The 14,578-nt window shown below is 52.3% G+C and overlaps 1 protein-coding gene across 16 annotated transcripts in view; it reads left to right on the top strand.

The window, feature by feature from the left end:
* Window positions 1-14,120, top strand: part of LOC144383664 (uncharacterized) — a 29,729-nt gene extending 15,609 nt beyond the window's left edge. The window contains exons 2-12 of one of the 16 annotated variants that reach the window (XR_013451095.1): window positions 2,283-2,474; window positions 3,398-3,452; window positions 3,603-3,693; window positions 3,808-4,256; window positions 4,436-4,474; window positions 4,983-5,126; window positions 5,394-5,576; window positions 7,044-7,178; window positions 9,771-12,375; window positions 12,425-12,458; window positions 12,558-14,120. Coding sequence is in view for 6 of the 16 variants with exons in the window: in XM_078082127.1 (XP_077938253.1) it covers window positions 2,353-2,474; window positions 3,398-3,452; window positions 3,603-3,693; window positions 3,808-4,256; window positions 4,436-4,474; window positions 4,983-5,126; window positions 5,394-5,576; window positions 7,044-7,178; window positions 9,771-10,235 (1,683 nt within the window). In the remaining 10 variants the exon portion in view is untranslated. Of the gene's footprint in view, window positions 1-2,282; window positions 2,475-3,397; window positions 3,453-3,602; window positions 3,694-3,807; window positions 4,257-4,435; window positions 4,475-4,982; window positions 5,127-5,393; window positions 5,577-7,043; window positions 7,179-9,770 lie in introns of all 16 variants that reach the window. The other 15 variants (XR_013451091.1, XR_013451084.1, XR_013451089.1 and 12 more) reach the window with 15 other exon arrangements.
* The last annotated feature ends 458 nt before the right edge of the window (window positions 14,121-14,578 follow it).

Below are 14,578 nucleotides of genomic sequence, written 5' to 3'. Positions count from 1 at the left end.
TCGTGCAACAGTGACTTTGTGCAGAACAACAACCTGCCGGGGTGTTGTGTTCAGCAGCCTGCGTGTGCGTGTGCGTGTGTGTGTGTGTGTGTGTGTGTGTGTGCGTGTGTGTGTGTGCGTGATCCCATCACTCGGAGGAAACCTTCCACCCTGTGGTCGCGCTGCACCGCTGCATCCTGCTGCTGCTGCTGCTGCTGCTGCTGCTGCTTTGCATCCGCCCCTCAGCGCATCCTCGCAGCTCTCAGTTTGACCTCATTACCGACGCCATTAACCGGCGCTGCACCCTTCCTCCTCCTCCTCCTCCTCCTCTTCATCATCTTCACGCCACTGACATCTGTAGCATAATCACCGGCAGCAGCATGCGGGCATCAACAGGCGACATCCCCAACGGGCTGGTTTCTTCTTCTTCTTCTTCTTTCTTTCACGCTCTGAAACAATCTTGCTCCTGTTCTTCGTCTTCGTCTTCATCGTCTTCTTCTTCATCGTCTTCTTCTTCGTCTTCTTCATCGAGCTGCAGGGGCGTTTGGGAAAAAAAACCTGCCTCCTCCTCCTCCTTCGGATTCTTGTTCGCTACTTCTGAGCTCCACATTCTGTGTGTGTGTCTGTGTGTGTGTGTGTGTGTGTGTGTGTGTGTGTCTGTGTGTGTGTGTGTGTGTGTGTGTGTGCGTGCGGGGAGACATTGTGAAACAAAGCGCCCCCCCCCCCCGTATGTGTTTCTCCTCTGAATATTTCAGAAGTGGGGGGGCCGACAGAACACATGCAGAATCAGGCCGCTGATGACCTCTTTCTCATCGCCGCTGCCTCCATTGCCCCTTCTTCTCCTCCCCCCCTCTCCCCCCCTCCCTCCCCTCGTCGCCCAGCCTTCCCCGCTATTCCTCTCTCTCCCCGCCCTCGCCCCCGTCTCATCCTCTCTCTCCTCCCTCTGTTTATCGCCCCCCCCCCCCCCCCTTTCGTTGCTCTCTTCGTCTTCTCCCACCTGTCTGTGCTTTCATCACCTCTCTCCCCCCCTCCCACCCTCTCTCCCCCTCTAACAGCAGCGTTGCTCTCATGCCTGTCTGTCTCTTCCATAAAGCGCGGTCTGAAGCCTCTGCTGCACTAATTCATTCGCCTCACACATCTGCAGGGTCAGGCAGACAGACAGAGAGGGAGAGGGAGAGAGGGAGAGAGGGAGGGAGAGAGAGGGAGGGAGGGAGAGAGGGAGGGAAGAGCAGCACTGAGAAAAGAGGACATGGAGGAAGAAAAAGAAGAAGATGCAGTTTTATCTCCAAGAAACAGAAAGCCAGATTCTATGGTGGCACATTCCAGAATACCCCCCCCCCCCCTCCCCCCCTTGCTCTCTCCCCCTCTCTCCCCCTCTCCCCCCCTGCTCCATGCTCCCCCAGTTGATGCTCAGCTGTCTCTATAATCTAATACTTGCGACCACATTGTCGCCATTGTCTCACTTCATGACGGAACGCGGGTTTCTACGCGTAAGAACCCGTTTCCTCGCCGTCTGGAACACGTTCTCTGTTCCAACCAAGACTCAAGTGTTCTGTGACTTTTTCCTCAAATAGAACAGGTGCCACGGACCCATCCAGGCCCCATGGGGAGATTATTACTATTATTATTTTAAACAACAGATGTTTCCTCAGGAGCTCGTAGGAGCCCCAGAGCGCCGTTACGCTATATTTGACTCCACTTCCTGTTTACAGGCTCTGGTTGAATCTCAACTAATCCAGTAGTCGAGGAACATACGCACATGTTCTTGGCGTCACTGAGGTGAAGTGTGTGTGTGTGTGTGTGTGTTTGTTTGGCCTTGTGTGTCAGAGAGCTACACGCACTCGAGGTGCAAGAGGGCGCCGCCTTGTTGGCGGTATCACGTTTAAATAAATGAAGTAAATGAGTGAATAAGAAGGGAGTACAGCGGCCGCCTGGATCACTCCGGGGAGCCGAGCCGTGTCTTTTTTTTTTCTTCCTCCTATTAAATTAACGGCAGAATCTCTCTGGCTACTCAAAACGAAATGCTTTCAACGGAATCATTTGATCTTTTTTTAAAACAACAAAAAGAAGAGAGCGCGATGAAGCCGCTTGTACGTTGTTCTATTTCCTGTGCGTTATTCTGCCCGTGAGTCAAAAATAGAAGCCGATGCATCGGAAAAGAGACAGTGACAAAAGGCCAGAGGAGAACCAAGCGCACACAAACGCACGCGAGCCGCATTCAATGACACACAAGCCGGACTCTCTGCAGCGTTCGTCGCTTCTCGTCGCTTCACACGTCCCGTTTTCCTTCTTCCTTCTCGCAGGTCTTTTTTTCCCGTCTCGAACTCGAGCAGGAAGCGAGTGAGCGCGGCGAGGGAGGGCGAGCCGGCTGTGATGGACGACGTCAAGGAGAAGAGCGACGGCCTCACCTACCTGCTGCTCCTGGGGGCCATCGCGGCGGCCTCCGCCTTCGTGGTCACCATCCTCATCGTCCTCGTCTGCGTCGGCTGCCAGAGGTGAGAGGGAGAACAACAACAACAACAACAACAACAACTGAAAGTGATCATCTCTGTTCCTCCACCCCCCCCCTCCACCCCTTCGTCAAACCGCCGAAACGTCGAAAACGTCAAAGCGGCTCATGGATGTTAATTAGAAGAACGCACATCTGTGAAGAAGGTCCCGGGTTCCACTCCGCCCAGTGGCCTTTTCTGCGTGGAGCCTGCATGTTCTCCCCCACCGTGTCTGCGTGGGTTCTCTCCGGGTTCTCCGGGTTCCTCCCACAGTCCAAAGACGTGCTCTGGGGATCAGGTTGATTGGGGACTCTAGATTGCCGGTGTTGCCTCCAGTGTTGCCACCAGAGGCAACACCGGCGGCTCGACAGACTTTGCAACAGCTCCTCTCTTTGGGCACAAGTTGTGTTGGTGCATCTCTGGTCTCTCCTTGTTCCTCCTGGATCGCTCTTGTTTTCACGTAGCAACAGAGTTACTTCTCGCTCTGTACCCAGCATGCAGTAGTGACTAATACAACTATTAGAAGCTGTTGTGTCGTGGGGTTTTACCCTGTTAAAGAGATCTTATACCGCTAAACCGCTGGTAGAGTTACTGGGTCATTAGTGATGAATTTATGAAAATACAAACAAAAACGTAAAGATTGTGCGTTGTTTATCTAATGTGACGTGAGACACGAGGACGGAGGTTTACTCTCCGCTAGAGGAGACCCCCCACTCTCCTGTGGCGGGGGTCTCCGCCCAGCGTTGAACCGCTCTCTGATTGCAGAGGGTGGGCTGACGTCATGAGAAGAAGGCTGAGGTTCTCTCAGCGGAGGGCGTCCTGAGAGTTTGATGTTGATGGTTATCTAACTGGCGTGTGTGTGTGTGTGTGTGTGTGTGTGTGTGTCTTCCTTCTCTGTCCACCGGCTGCCGTCGACCTTCCTCGCTCAGGAAAAGCAAGAGCAAGCACCCGCCGGCCGGAGAGAAGGGGACGTCTGTAAATATGGTGAGACATGCTTTCATATTACTCCCCTCAACAACCCTCCCCCCCCTCTCCCCCCCCCCCCCCCCCGGCCGCCCTTCTTTCCACTTGCTCCCCCAAGGGAATATCAGTTTGTGTGAGACGTTGTGTGACGCGGTGAAACTTGTGCGACAGCAGGGGTCCCTCCGACACCCCAAACTCAACTCCATGAGCAAGTCGGACACCCGGCTGCACGAGATCAACCGCTTCCCCTGCAACGGAAACTGTAAGTGCCCCCCCCTCCCACCCCAAGCTGCTCGTCTTCGTCCCACCCCCATCCAACGCTTGTCTTTCTCTCCCCCTCCTCCCCCTCTCTTTCTCCCCCTTCCCATCCGTGCAGCTGTTAGCAAGAGCCGTCCTGCCAGCATGGACCTCCTGCTCCTCCACAGCCGGCGCTCCCAGACGGACCTGAGGCCGTCCCACGGGCGCCAGCTTCCCCAGATCCCCACCAGTCCCCAAGCGTCTGGCCAGGGGGGGGGAGGCGAGACGGCGGGAGATGGGGGAGGGGGTGGGGGAGGAGCTGTGGGAGGGGGAGGGGGGGTCGGTGGAGGAGGGGCCGTCGAGGCTAGAGACCACACCTACACCGAGGTGGGCATCCGGAGCAACGCCACCCCCACCCACTGCCTGGACGACGGCCTGTACGAGAGCGTGGGGGTCCGGGAAGGTGACGCGGCCCCCAAGGTGCCGTCGCCGCCCCCGCCGACCACGACCAGCAGCACGCCGGCGTCAGTCCGAGCCGCCCAGAGCCCCCCCACGCAGGCCAACGGAGCTCGCAGCGGGGCCGCGAACGTACGTACACACGTCCAGATCTGACAGCCTGCAGGACAGACTTCAGCCACGTTGGGTTCTTCAGCTCGCCGGCATCACTGAACTCCGTTTTGGTTCCTGGTGGAACCTTTTATAACCTTTTCATACAGGTTCTACCAGTGACCTTATTTAAATGTTTCATGTTCCTGTTGTTGTTACAGAAGCCGATGAAAAGGGTGGCACAGAAAAATCATTCACAGGTTCCACGCAGAACCCCTGTTCTCCTGAGAACACTTTTATTGTGTAATGGTTCCACCTCAGGATCGTGTATCCACCTTCCAAGGGTGCCAACAAGAACTATCCCAGGGGCTTCTAAGAGGACCCTTTTATAGAACCGACCCAGGTGGCTCTATCAAAGAACCTGTTGGTAGAACCCCTCCCTAAAGGGTCTGCTGAGAACCTTATTATTGGAGCCAACGCCGATGCTCTTAACAATCATTCAGGGACTCAAAAGGCTTCTTTTGAGGAAAAGTGGTTGTTGGTGGAACCCAACAAGAACCCTTGAAAACGTTCTTCCTCAAAGAAAATCTTTCTTCAGAAGCAGATGGTTCTTGGTAGAACCTCTTTCCTTCAGGAGGAACCACCACATTAGAGTTATTCCTGTATTTCCCTGTGATGACGTCACCAGCCGGTGTCTCTGCGCCATCATTTGCTTTTAACCGACGCCTCGCGTTTGTCTTTTGCTTTGTTCTGTCTTCCACGTCGCAGGGAGGCAGAGGGAACGGCACCGTCACCGCGCCGCTGGCGGGAGGAGGCAACGGGGTCAAAGGGTCGCCGCTGTCCTCTGTCAACTCGCTCGCCATCCAAGAGACCGCCGCCGCCGAGTACGCGTCCATACGCAAGTTCCGAAAGGTACCGAGGCCCCTTCGCTCCTGCCGGCTCAGTGACCCGAGTGTTTTTTTTCTTTTCTTTCTCTGAGCCAGACGTGGATCAGCTGGCACGCGGTGGTGTCGTTTGTACTGTGGCGTTAAAAAGCCCTGAATGTGACGCATCTCGGGAAGAATTACGATCATTGCGCCACCTCTTTAGGTGAAATGGAAGCGCAGGCTGAACGGCGGCTTGTGCGTCTCTTTTTAACTGAAAGAGAATGTTTTCCCCGGCGCCCCGTTGCCTCTAAAGGTGAACCGGAAGGAGAACACCGGGGCCGACGGTCAGTCCGACGGCCAGTCGAGCGTGAGCGACTCGCCTCCCGCGGCGCCCCCCGCCCCCCCGCCACCGCCACCGCCACCGCCGCCGCCGCACCGCGGCCAGGACTTTCCTCGCAAAGGGCCGGAGACGTTTCACCTGCACTCCTTTCCCAAGGTACATCAGTGCCGCTGCCAGCGAGGCCCAGCAGAGGGCGCCCTGCCCAAAACAAAACAGCTCCGGGGGACTGGAGGTTTTTTTTTTTACTGACTTTAAAACGCTTTATCGTTCAAACGGCCAGTGTCTGCGCGAGTGTGCGTTTGCTGCACATTATTTATGAAACACACACAAAGTCTCCCGGCTGATTAACCGCTGTTTTGTTCTGGAGGTTTTGCGGATTATTAGAATCCACTGGGAAGCGTCCGTGAGGCCTCGGCGAAGGTCTGAGAGGGAACAATGATCGGATGGCGAACTGCCCTTCCTGTGGGGTCACTAGCACACATATCCCTGTTTCATGCATGTGGGTACTTTAGTGTGTGCGTGCATGCATGCGTGTGTGTGTGTGTGTGTGTGTGTGTTTTGGCATTAGACAGGTACAACTCTTTACACAATTTAATCTTGGCTCTGGATGTCGGCCCAGTTGTCGACGTGACTTTTAATATTTGCTTGTTAAACGCTCAGTGTGTGTGTGTGTGTGTGTGTGTTTGTGTCTATTTCTCCCGCCCCATTGGCCTTCTTGCAGTGTGCTGCGCATGGTGTTAGTGGCCAGAGTGAAGAGCGGATTATGTAAGAGCTTGGGCGGCATCCAAGCAGCTTGTGTGTGTGTGTGCGTGCGCGCGTGTGTGTGTGTGTGTGTGCGTGTGCATCTATCAGCCGGCCTATCTGGGAAAGGCCAACAGGTAGCCAGCAGCCGGCGTGCAGATAAAACAATGTTCACATGTTGCAGCCATTTGCTCGCCGCTTGCTCCCGTTACTCTCGCTGCACAGGAGGAGCGTGTAAAAGTTTAATCATCCTCGTGCTGCGCGACGTTCCCTCTAATCGCTTCCTAATTGGTTTTCAATCACACACAGTCACGTAAAAGCGGAGCAGTTCCTTCTTTTGTTATTGTTCGATTTTAAGTCCAGTTTGCTTCTTTCTTTTTTTTTTACCACTTACTCATAATAGATATTAATACTGATCATAAATGAAAATGCAATTAGAAGAGCTTGATCAAATGTGTTTTGTTAAATGTAGTAAGTTTTCTTTTTCTTTATTTGTCCGTTGTCTTTGGCTGGATCACATTTGCAAGCAACCTTGTGGAAAAGTTGGTCCCAGCCCCCAAAAAACAGGAACTGATTAACTTTTGTTTCACCGCGCCGACATTCTTTGGCACTCCAGCAGAAGCCATCGATTACATTCGTTCATCATGAAACACCCTCCCGTTTGGTTGGGAACTCTTTATAGCAACATGAATATAACTGGATGTTGGGAAGGTCTCAGAGCAGCACTCATCTAGAAAAAAGCTTTACGAGCGTCACTTTTTGATCAAAGCAATCAACATTAATCCAAATGAGATCTGGCCTTTGACCTTTAAAACAAATGCTGAAAACACACAAACACACACACAGACTCCTAATTGCGACACTGTGCCCCCCCCCCCCCAGGAGGCCGTGTTCATGGGCAACGGGGAGCAGTACATCTGGAAGCCTCCGGAGGAAGATGACATCATCACCTTGCACCCGCCCCCACTGCGCGCAGACAGCCTGCAGGGGCACCCGTCGCCCCCGACCGCAAAGGAGGTAGCTATGTGTGTCTCTGTTTACTGTTGGGAGGGGGGGGGGGCGCCCGTCATAACACTGCCGCCTTGTGACCCGCCTGTCACGAGGGGGGGGAGGGGGTTTGCTTACATCCAGAGGTCACGTTACATGCCCCCCCCCCCCACCCCCCAACCCCTCCTGACCCACATCCTGCTCATCTACCCGTCTCCATTCGCTGTGAGACAAAACGATACGTCAGCGGCTTCGTTTCTCTGTGCAGCGACGACTCGTTACGTAGAAACATAGAAATGAATCCATCAACGACTTTATGGGGGGGGTTTGGTGACTCATTAACAATCCGCTGCCCCCCCCCCACCTTAACTCCCCCCCTGTCTCGGCCCTTCACTGGACGTAAGTATACGAGTCCTATTGGAGCGGGTGGGGGGGGTTTGAGGCCCTGTCATGAGTTTCTCTTTTTATTATCAGCGTGATGACCTCGGGGCGCTCGGAGGGCGTGGTGGGGGGGGGCTTATCTCCACGGCAATAACGTTATTGTTGTTATTCACTCCTGTGTGATAAAACGAGCCAGAGAGGAAACAGGATCTACTGCAGTTTTGAATTGAGCTTCGTTTATGCTCCATTTCTTCCTCTCAAACGTTCCGTTTGTTTTCTGCCACTCGCTGTGTTTTCCATTTTGCCTTAACGTGCCCAGTATACTTTACATCCTCTGGAGTTTGTCAGCTGCAGCCGTCAGAGGGTGTTAAATCCCCCCCCCCCCGACCCTCCTCCTCTGCTCGGCTCCCTTCGAGGCTGCCGAGGAGGCGCTGCCTCCCCCGACCAATCACGGCGCTCGCAGCCGGCTGAAGGCCGCTCTGGAGGCGTGCGCCATGTTTGCTCTCGATAGAGAAGGAGAAGCGACTTCTCGAGAAGCGAAAGGAACGCCGGAGGAGACGCAACAGAAAGCGGCGCAAAAGAAACACACACACACGCGCGCACACACACACACACACACACACACAATGCTCAGGCTTCCTCAACAGCTGCAGCCCAGTTTTGAAATCCCCGTCACCTTGTGACTTCCTTCCTCCGCTGCACAGAGCTGCAAATTTTTGTGTGCACCAAAGCGCACACACACACAAACACACACACACACACGCACACAGTGTGTGCAACCACTTGCAACATGTACGGCGCGGCCTTTTGCTTATCAAGAGAGGTCGCACCAGAGGGGGGCGGCGTATGTGGGTCACTGAAGATCTGTGAGACACAGAGAGACAGAGACAGAGAGACAGACACACAGAGGGAGAGAGACAGAGAGACAGACACACAGAGGGAGAGAGACAGAGAGACAGACACACAGAGGGAGAGAGACAGAGAGACAGACACACAGAGAGAGAAAAGTTCCGGAGTTTGCGCTTGTTTCTCTGGAGTTTTTTTGGTTACGTGAGACAACATCAGAAGCAAAGTCGAGGCAAGCGCACGGAAAAACGTGGCCGTTGTCTCTGCGCTCTCGCCTTTCTGTTTTTTGAGAGTGGAAAAGGCGTGTGTGTGCGTGCCCGTGCGTGTGTGCGTGCCTGTGCGTGTGTGTGTATGTGTGTGTGTGTGTGGGAGGGAGAGTTTGCAGAGTCAATGCTGCTGGTGTGGGTGTGAACGAGGTGGGTAAACATCGCCATGGCCCACAATCCTCTCGCTCTTCCGCTGCCCTCGTGGAATTCTGACACAGAAACGCGCGCCCGCCCGCCCGCCCGCCCCCACCCTTCCACATGCACACATGCACGTTGCAGCAGGCCTCAGTCAGAAGCAAACGATCGGGAGAGCAAAGTCCGACCGCTGGCTCCTCACTCACTCGTCACTCTGCAGAAACGCTCTGTCAAAACGGGGTCGGGTTACGGCGAGGAGCGGGCTGTCAGCGCGCACGTACACGCACGCACGCACAGAACCTCACAGGAGCGTGGTGTTGTCTCGTTCCTATGCGTCACGCGGGTTACGTGTGACTCTCATGCAGACGGATACAGGTACATGAATATGTGAAGTCAGCTTCGGCTCATCGGGCTGCTCCCTCTCTGTGGTTTCTCATTCGACTTAGATCACTTTACGCCGTTTGTCTGCTCTCCGATCACGGCGAGTGACTCATTTCCAAGAAACCTGTGAGCGCAAGACTGGTGAACACAAGACTGAAGAGTGGTGCTTTTTTCTGCACGATTCGTTACGGAGAAGCGCCTTTATTTTATTTGGTTGGGATCAACTAACGGATTAGCCCATGAAATCACATGAGTGCTGCTCAACTGATTCCTCTGCAGGACCTTAAACAGAACCCGGATCGGTACACAGAGGGATCCTGGTTGATCTCATTGAGGTCCACTGGTTTTCAGGATTGCACAAATAATTTCCTTTCTGTGTGTTTTCAATGTATAAAAACTGTAATGCATAAAAAGCATTTATTTTCTGTGAATGTTCCCCAGTTACTGCTGCACAAACATTGCAATACTTTCATCAGTGTGCGGTGATAAATAGTGACCTTACAGTCTTTCTGGCCAAAACTCCAATATTACCACATGGAAGGCGTGTAACATGCAATGCGGGTGCGCAGTCAGCGGTTCCGCTCAGTGACGGAGCTCTGCTCTCCTCCCTCAGATCGCAGACACCTACTCCATCGTGTGCAAGGCCCAGAAGAAGAAACCCCCCGTGGAAAACAACGGCTCCAAGACCCTCCCGCGCTCCTTCGGCGGGGGCTCCCGGGGGCGGGGCCGGGGCGTTCAGCAGGGCCAGGCGCGCTCCCAGGAGGAGCCCGGCTACGAGCCGGTGGTTGACCGGTCCTGGCCCGCCGAGTCCGACCCGGCGTACGCCACCATCGACGCCCACCGGAAGCGGGAGCCGGCGGGAACCGGCAACGGCGCGGCGGGGGGTTCCGCCACCCTGAAGAGGAAGAAGCAGCCCGCTCAGCCGCAGCCGCCCCCGGCGCCGCCCGCCAGAGGCCCCCCCGGCGGGGAAAACTTCTACGAGAGCATCGGCGACGTGAAGCAAGGGGCCAGCAGCTCCAGCACCACCACCATCTTCACCTTCAATGACGGGATGGAGATGTACGTCACCGGCCTGTAGCCGGCGGACAGAACCACCCCCCCCCCCCTCCTGTACGTAGACACGGGGCCAAACATCAGGAGGATCAAATTCTGTGACCACATCAGGTACAAACAGGGTCTAAATCCAGGTTCTGACTTCCCCTTCGATTGGTCCGTGCTTCAGAACCAGGCCCGATGTGGACCAAGAAGTCAACAACACAACAAAAAAGACCACGATCACCTGTTTGTGCATCGCTTTCCATAATGTTTTTATTTTTGATATGAACACTGTACTCTCTAAAGAGTATGTGGTGTAGTAGAACACACTTTAATATATATACATATATATATATATGTGTGTGTGTGTGTGTGAATAAATAAAATATGTGCATGCATTGTGCAAACACACTGAAAATAGTAGTAGCAAGAAATATTCTATATATATTTGGAGTATGAGGCGCATTGTTGCCCCCCCCCCCCCCCACACACACACACACACACCTCATTTTGGAGGCGGCTTTCATAACACGAGCAGATGGATGTCACAGAGATTTGGGGTACTTCGCTCCGCCTGAGCAAACACCTGAAACAGTGTTCCTGAGCGGCTCTCCTCCAACACGGCCGATCATCTGTCGCCGCGATGAAAGCGGAAGCGAGTGCGAGGCCGAAGTCCCCCGTCGGCGACAACGTGGCCTCCACTCATTAGCAGCGATCAATAACGTGATAGCCGCCGAACGTTTGCTCAGTAATGTGACCTTCAATCAACATCCCTCGCTCGGGTTCGACAAACATCTGTGGCCAGAAGGTCCGGTGAGACTGTGGCTTCCCTCAACAATCAAAGAACCCTTTTTATGGAAGTTCTCCAAAGAGGTCGAAAGCTTTGCTGTTAAAAGAGAACGCCTGTAATACAGAACCCCCCCCCCCCCAAAAGAAACCTTTCACAGATGGTTCTGAGTGTAGGTAGAACCCGCTCAAAGGATTCCAGGTGGAACTTTTATTTGAGGTTCTACCTTGAACCGAAACCGGTTCTCCCAGAAGAACCCCGCGTGGTTCTGCTGAGGGCCGCTGTTCCTCAGAGTGCACTTGGCGGGTTCCTGCCGGGTCGAGCGATCGGGCCTCGAGGCGGTTGTGGAAGTTTGGGGGCAGGTTTCACAAAAATAAAAATAAAACTACTGGGAAAAGTGGAAGAAGAAGAATATTTTTAAAGAAATAATAAGTGAAAGAGGGTCCAAAATAAGGAGGCTTCATCCGGTGCTTTTAGAAATGAGTGAACAGATTTTGTGAGACTTTCTGATCTTGTTGCACTGGACGCTGTGGAGCTGTTTCGCCATCATGTGACGGGACGTCGGGATTTGCTTCCTGGTCTCAAGTCAAAGCCGCAACGCGACAACAACGGAGGGCTCGGACTCCAGATTCAGGGTTCAACATTCACGATATTTACTGGTCAGGTTTCTCTGTACAAAGAAAGTCGTATTTTGCTGCGTCCTCCTTCCACAGAGCTACAGACGTAAAAAGGAAAATAAAAAATAGAGAGTAAAAATAAATGCTGGAAACAAAAAACTACCAGCGGGCGCATTTAGGAAGGTTGCCCCTCCCCCCGACCCCTGACCCCGACCCCCCTCGACCCGCTTTGCACTGAGAAGTCTTTTCCATGTAGCTTTGGGGAACATTAATAAAAGAAGAAGACATAGAAACAAAATATTAGAGATGAAGATGAGAGTGATGAGGATGAGAGTGATGAAGGATGAGAGGTGATGAAGACGAGTGGTGATGAAGGATGAGAGGTGATGGAGACGAGTGGTGATGAAGGATGAGAGGTGATGGAGACGAGTGGTGATGAAGGATGAGAGGTGATGAAGACGAGTGGTGATGAAGGATGAGAGGTGATGAAGACGAGTGGTGATGAAGGATGAGAGGTGATGGAGACAAGTTGTGATGAAGGATGAGAGGTGATGGAGACGAGTTGTGATGAAGGATGAGAGGTGATGAAGACGAGTGGTGATGAAGGATGAGAGGTGATGAAGACGAGTGGTGATGAAGGATGAGAGGTGATGGAGACGAGTGGTGATGAAGGATGAGAGGTGATGAAGACGAGTGGTGATGAAGGATGAGAGGTGATGAAGACGAGTGGTGATGAAGGATGAGAGGTGATGGAGACGAGTGGTGATGAAGGATGAGAGGTGATGGAGACAAGAGGTGATGAAGGATGAGCTGTGATGGAGATGAGAGGTGATGAAGGATGAGCTGTGATGAAGGATGAGAGGTGATGGAGACGAGTTGTGATGAAGGATGAGAGGTGATGGAGACGAGTGGTGATGAAGGATGAGAGGTTATGAAGACGAGTTGTGATGAAGGATGAGAGGTGATGAAGACGAGTGGTGATGAAGGATGAGAGATGATGGAGACGAGTTGTGATGAAGGATGAGAGGTGATGAAGACGAGTGGTGATGAAGGATGAGAGATGATGGAGACGAGTTGTGATGAAGGATGACAGGTGATGAAGACGAGCTGTGATGAAGATGAGGGACGTGTTCATAGAGGCCAGCCTTGCGGAGCCTCCCGTGTCGGATGTAAACTACGTGTCACTGTGTGTTTCACTGCACTGCTTCTCCTCCGGATGGACGCCATCGGTGGAGAAGTTCCCCCCCACTGCCATGAAAAAAGTACCTTTGTGTTGTTGGTGCAAATATTTTCCTGCTTGATCAAAAAAAAAGAAAAAAGAAGTGCATGCTTTGATATACGAGATGAAAACAAATATTGTGGTACTCTTTGATCTCTTGTTGATCTTTTCTGTTTGTTTTTATTTTTTGCCGTGTGGTGCAAAGCAGCAGGGCGGGGGGGTGGGGACGGGGGGGTGGGGGGGTGGGGGGGTTCTTCTTCTCCTTCCAAAATCAGCAACTTGGGGAAGTAAGAGGAGAGTTAACGGGGAAGAGAGAGGAGCCTCTGGGAGAGTAAGAAAAAGAGAGAGAGAGAGAGAGAGAGGGGGGGGGGGGGGGGGGGGGGGGGGAGGCAGTACGATTCCTTCGAATGGACACGGACTCCCAAAGACCATACACCCCCCCCCCCCCCCCCCTTCCTCACACACAATGCTAAAACGTGCGTTTCCAGTTTAAGGGGGATGAAGCACAACTAGGTCCGCCCTCCCTCCCCTCCCTCCCCTCCCCTCCCCTCCCCCCCTCCAGTTGAGTCAGTCCTCTAACCGTCACTGACCTCTCTTTTCTTCTTTGATGTCCAGTTTTGAGGGGCTCAGGGAGTAATAATGGGGGAGGGGGTGAGGGGGACAATGCACCAACAGCTCAACTACTGTCCGCATGAGAGACGTCGGACAGCTGAGACGCTCCCCGAGCTGTTAATCCTTTCTGCTCTTTTGTTTTGCTCTGGTTGTCACTTTATGTGTCACATTTTCTTTATCCAGAGAGAAAGCACTGATCTGAGATATAAATATATATATATGTATATATATATATATATATATATGTATGTTGAATACTGTTACAGTACACACTGATGGAGGCAGATGTTCGTTATCGCACAAACAGATAAAGAATGGAGATGTAAATGTGTAAGATACTCTGTTGCCGTTCTGATGTTGTTCCAATGTGACCTACAGTATATTTGTTGAGAAAAAAAAAGATGGTTATCACAGACACGTTGTACTTTGTGGATGCAAAAAATGTTCCTGCTTTCCATTCGGATACAGATGCTGTTTGTTAATTGTCTTCACTTCAATTATGGGCCAATACTGCTGTGACAGCTGTAGCCAACGTTGTATGTTCTTAAAGCACAGGGTTTAGTTTAAAAATGAATATAATAAAGTATAGTGTGACAGTGCAGATATGCAAAAGATTGTAATGTTTTATATTAACCTTCATAAAATATTAAAGTGAGTTTTTACTTTTCTAATAAAGTGGCACATTATAACGCGTGTTGGTCTTTCGCCTGTCTCATTGCGTGGAGGGAGATACCAAACAGCGCTACAGCAGCCTCGCGTGGTTTGCAGCTCGCAATAAATAACATTTTGCTTGGAGGAAATTGAGCAATAGACTGTAAGTGTCTGGAGTTGGGCGGATGTATTGGAATAGATTAGAAAAAGAGGCATTCAGGTGCCTCCAACCACTGAAATACAAATAGATGCAGCTATCAAAACAGCCTGTGACAACATTGTCATGACCTGCACATTTCCAACAATGTGTAGGTCAAAAAAAAAGTTACTTAATAAAGAGACATGATGCTTGCATGTGCATCAATTCACCAGTATTATGTAAACAAAGCATACACCAAGAGTACACAAGAACACCAATGGCAGAGTAGTACCAGTAGTAAAGCAGAGTCATACGAATGCAAACTCTTTGAGGGAGCGTTGAATCATAAACCTGCACCGCA

This window comes from Gasterosteus aculeatus, chromosome 2, assembly GCF_964276395.1.
Source record: "Gasterosteus aculeatus chromosome 2, fGasAcu3.hap1.1, whole genome shotgun sequence".
Classification (NCBI taxonomy): Eukaryota; Metazoa; Chordata; class Actinopteri; order Perciformes; family Gasterosteidae; genus Gasterosteus; species Gasterosteus aculeatus.
This window is presented reverse-complemented; position numbering and strand designations above follow the sequence as displayed.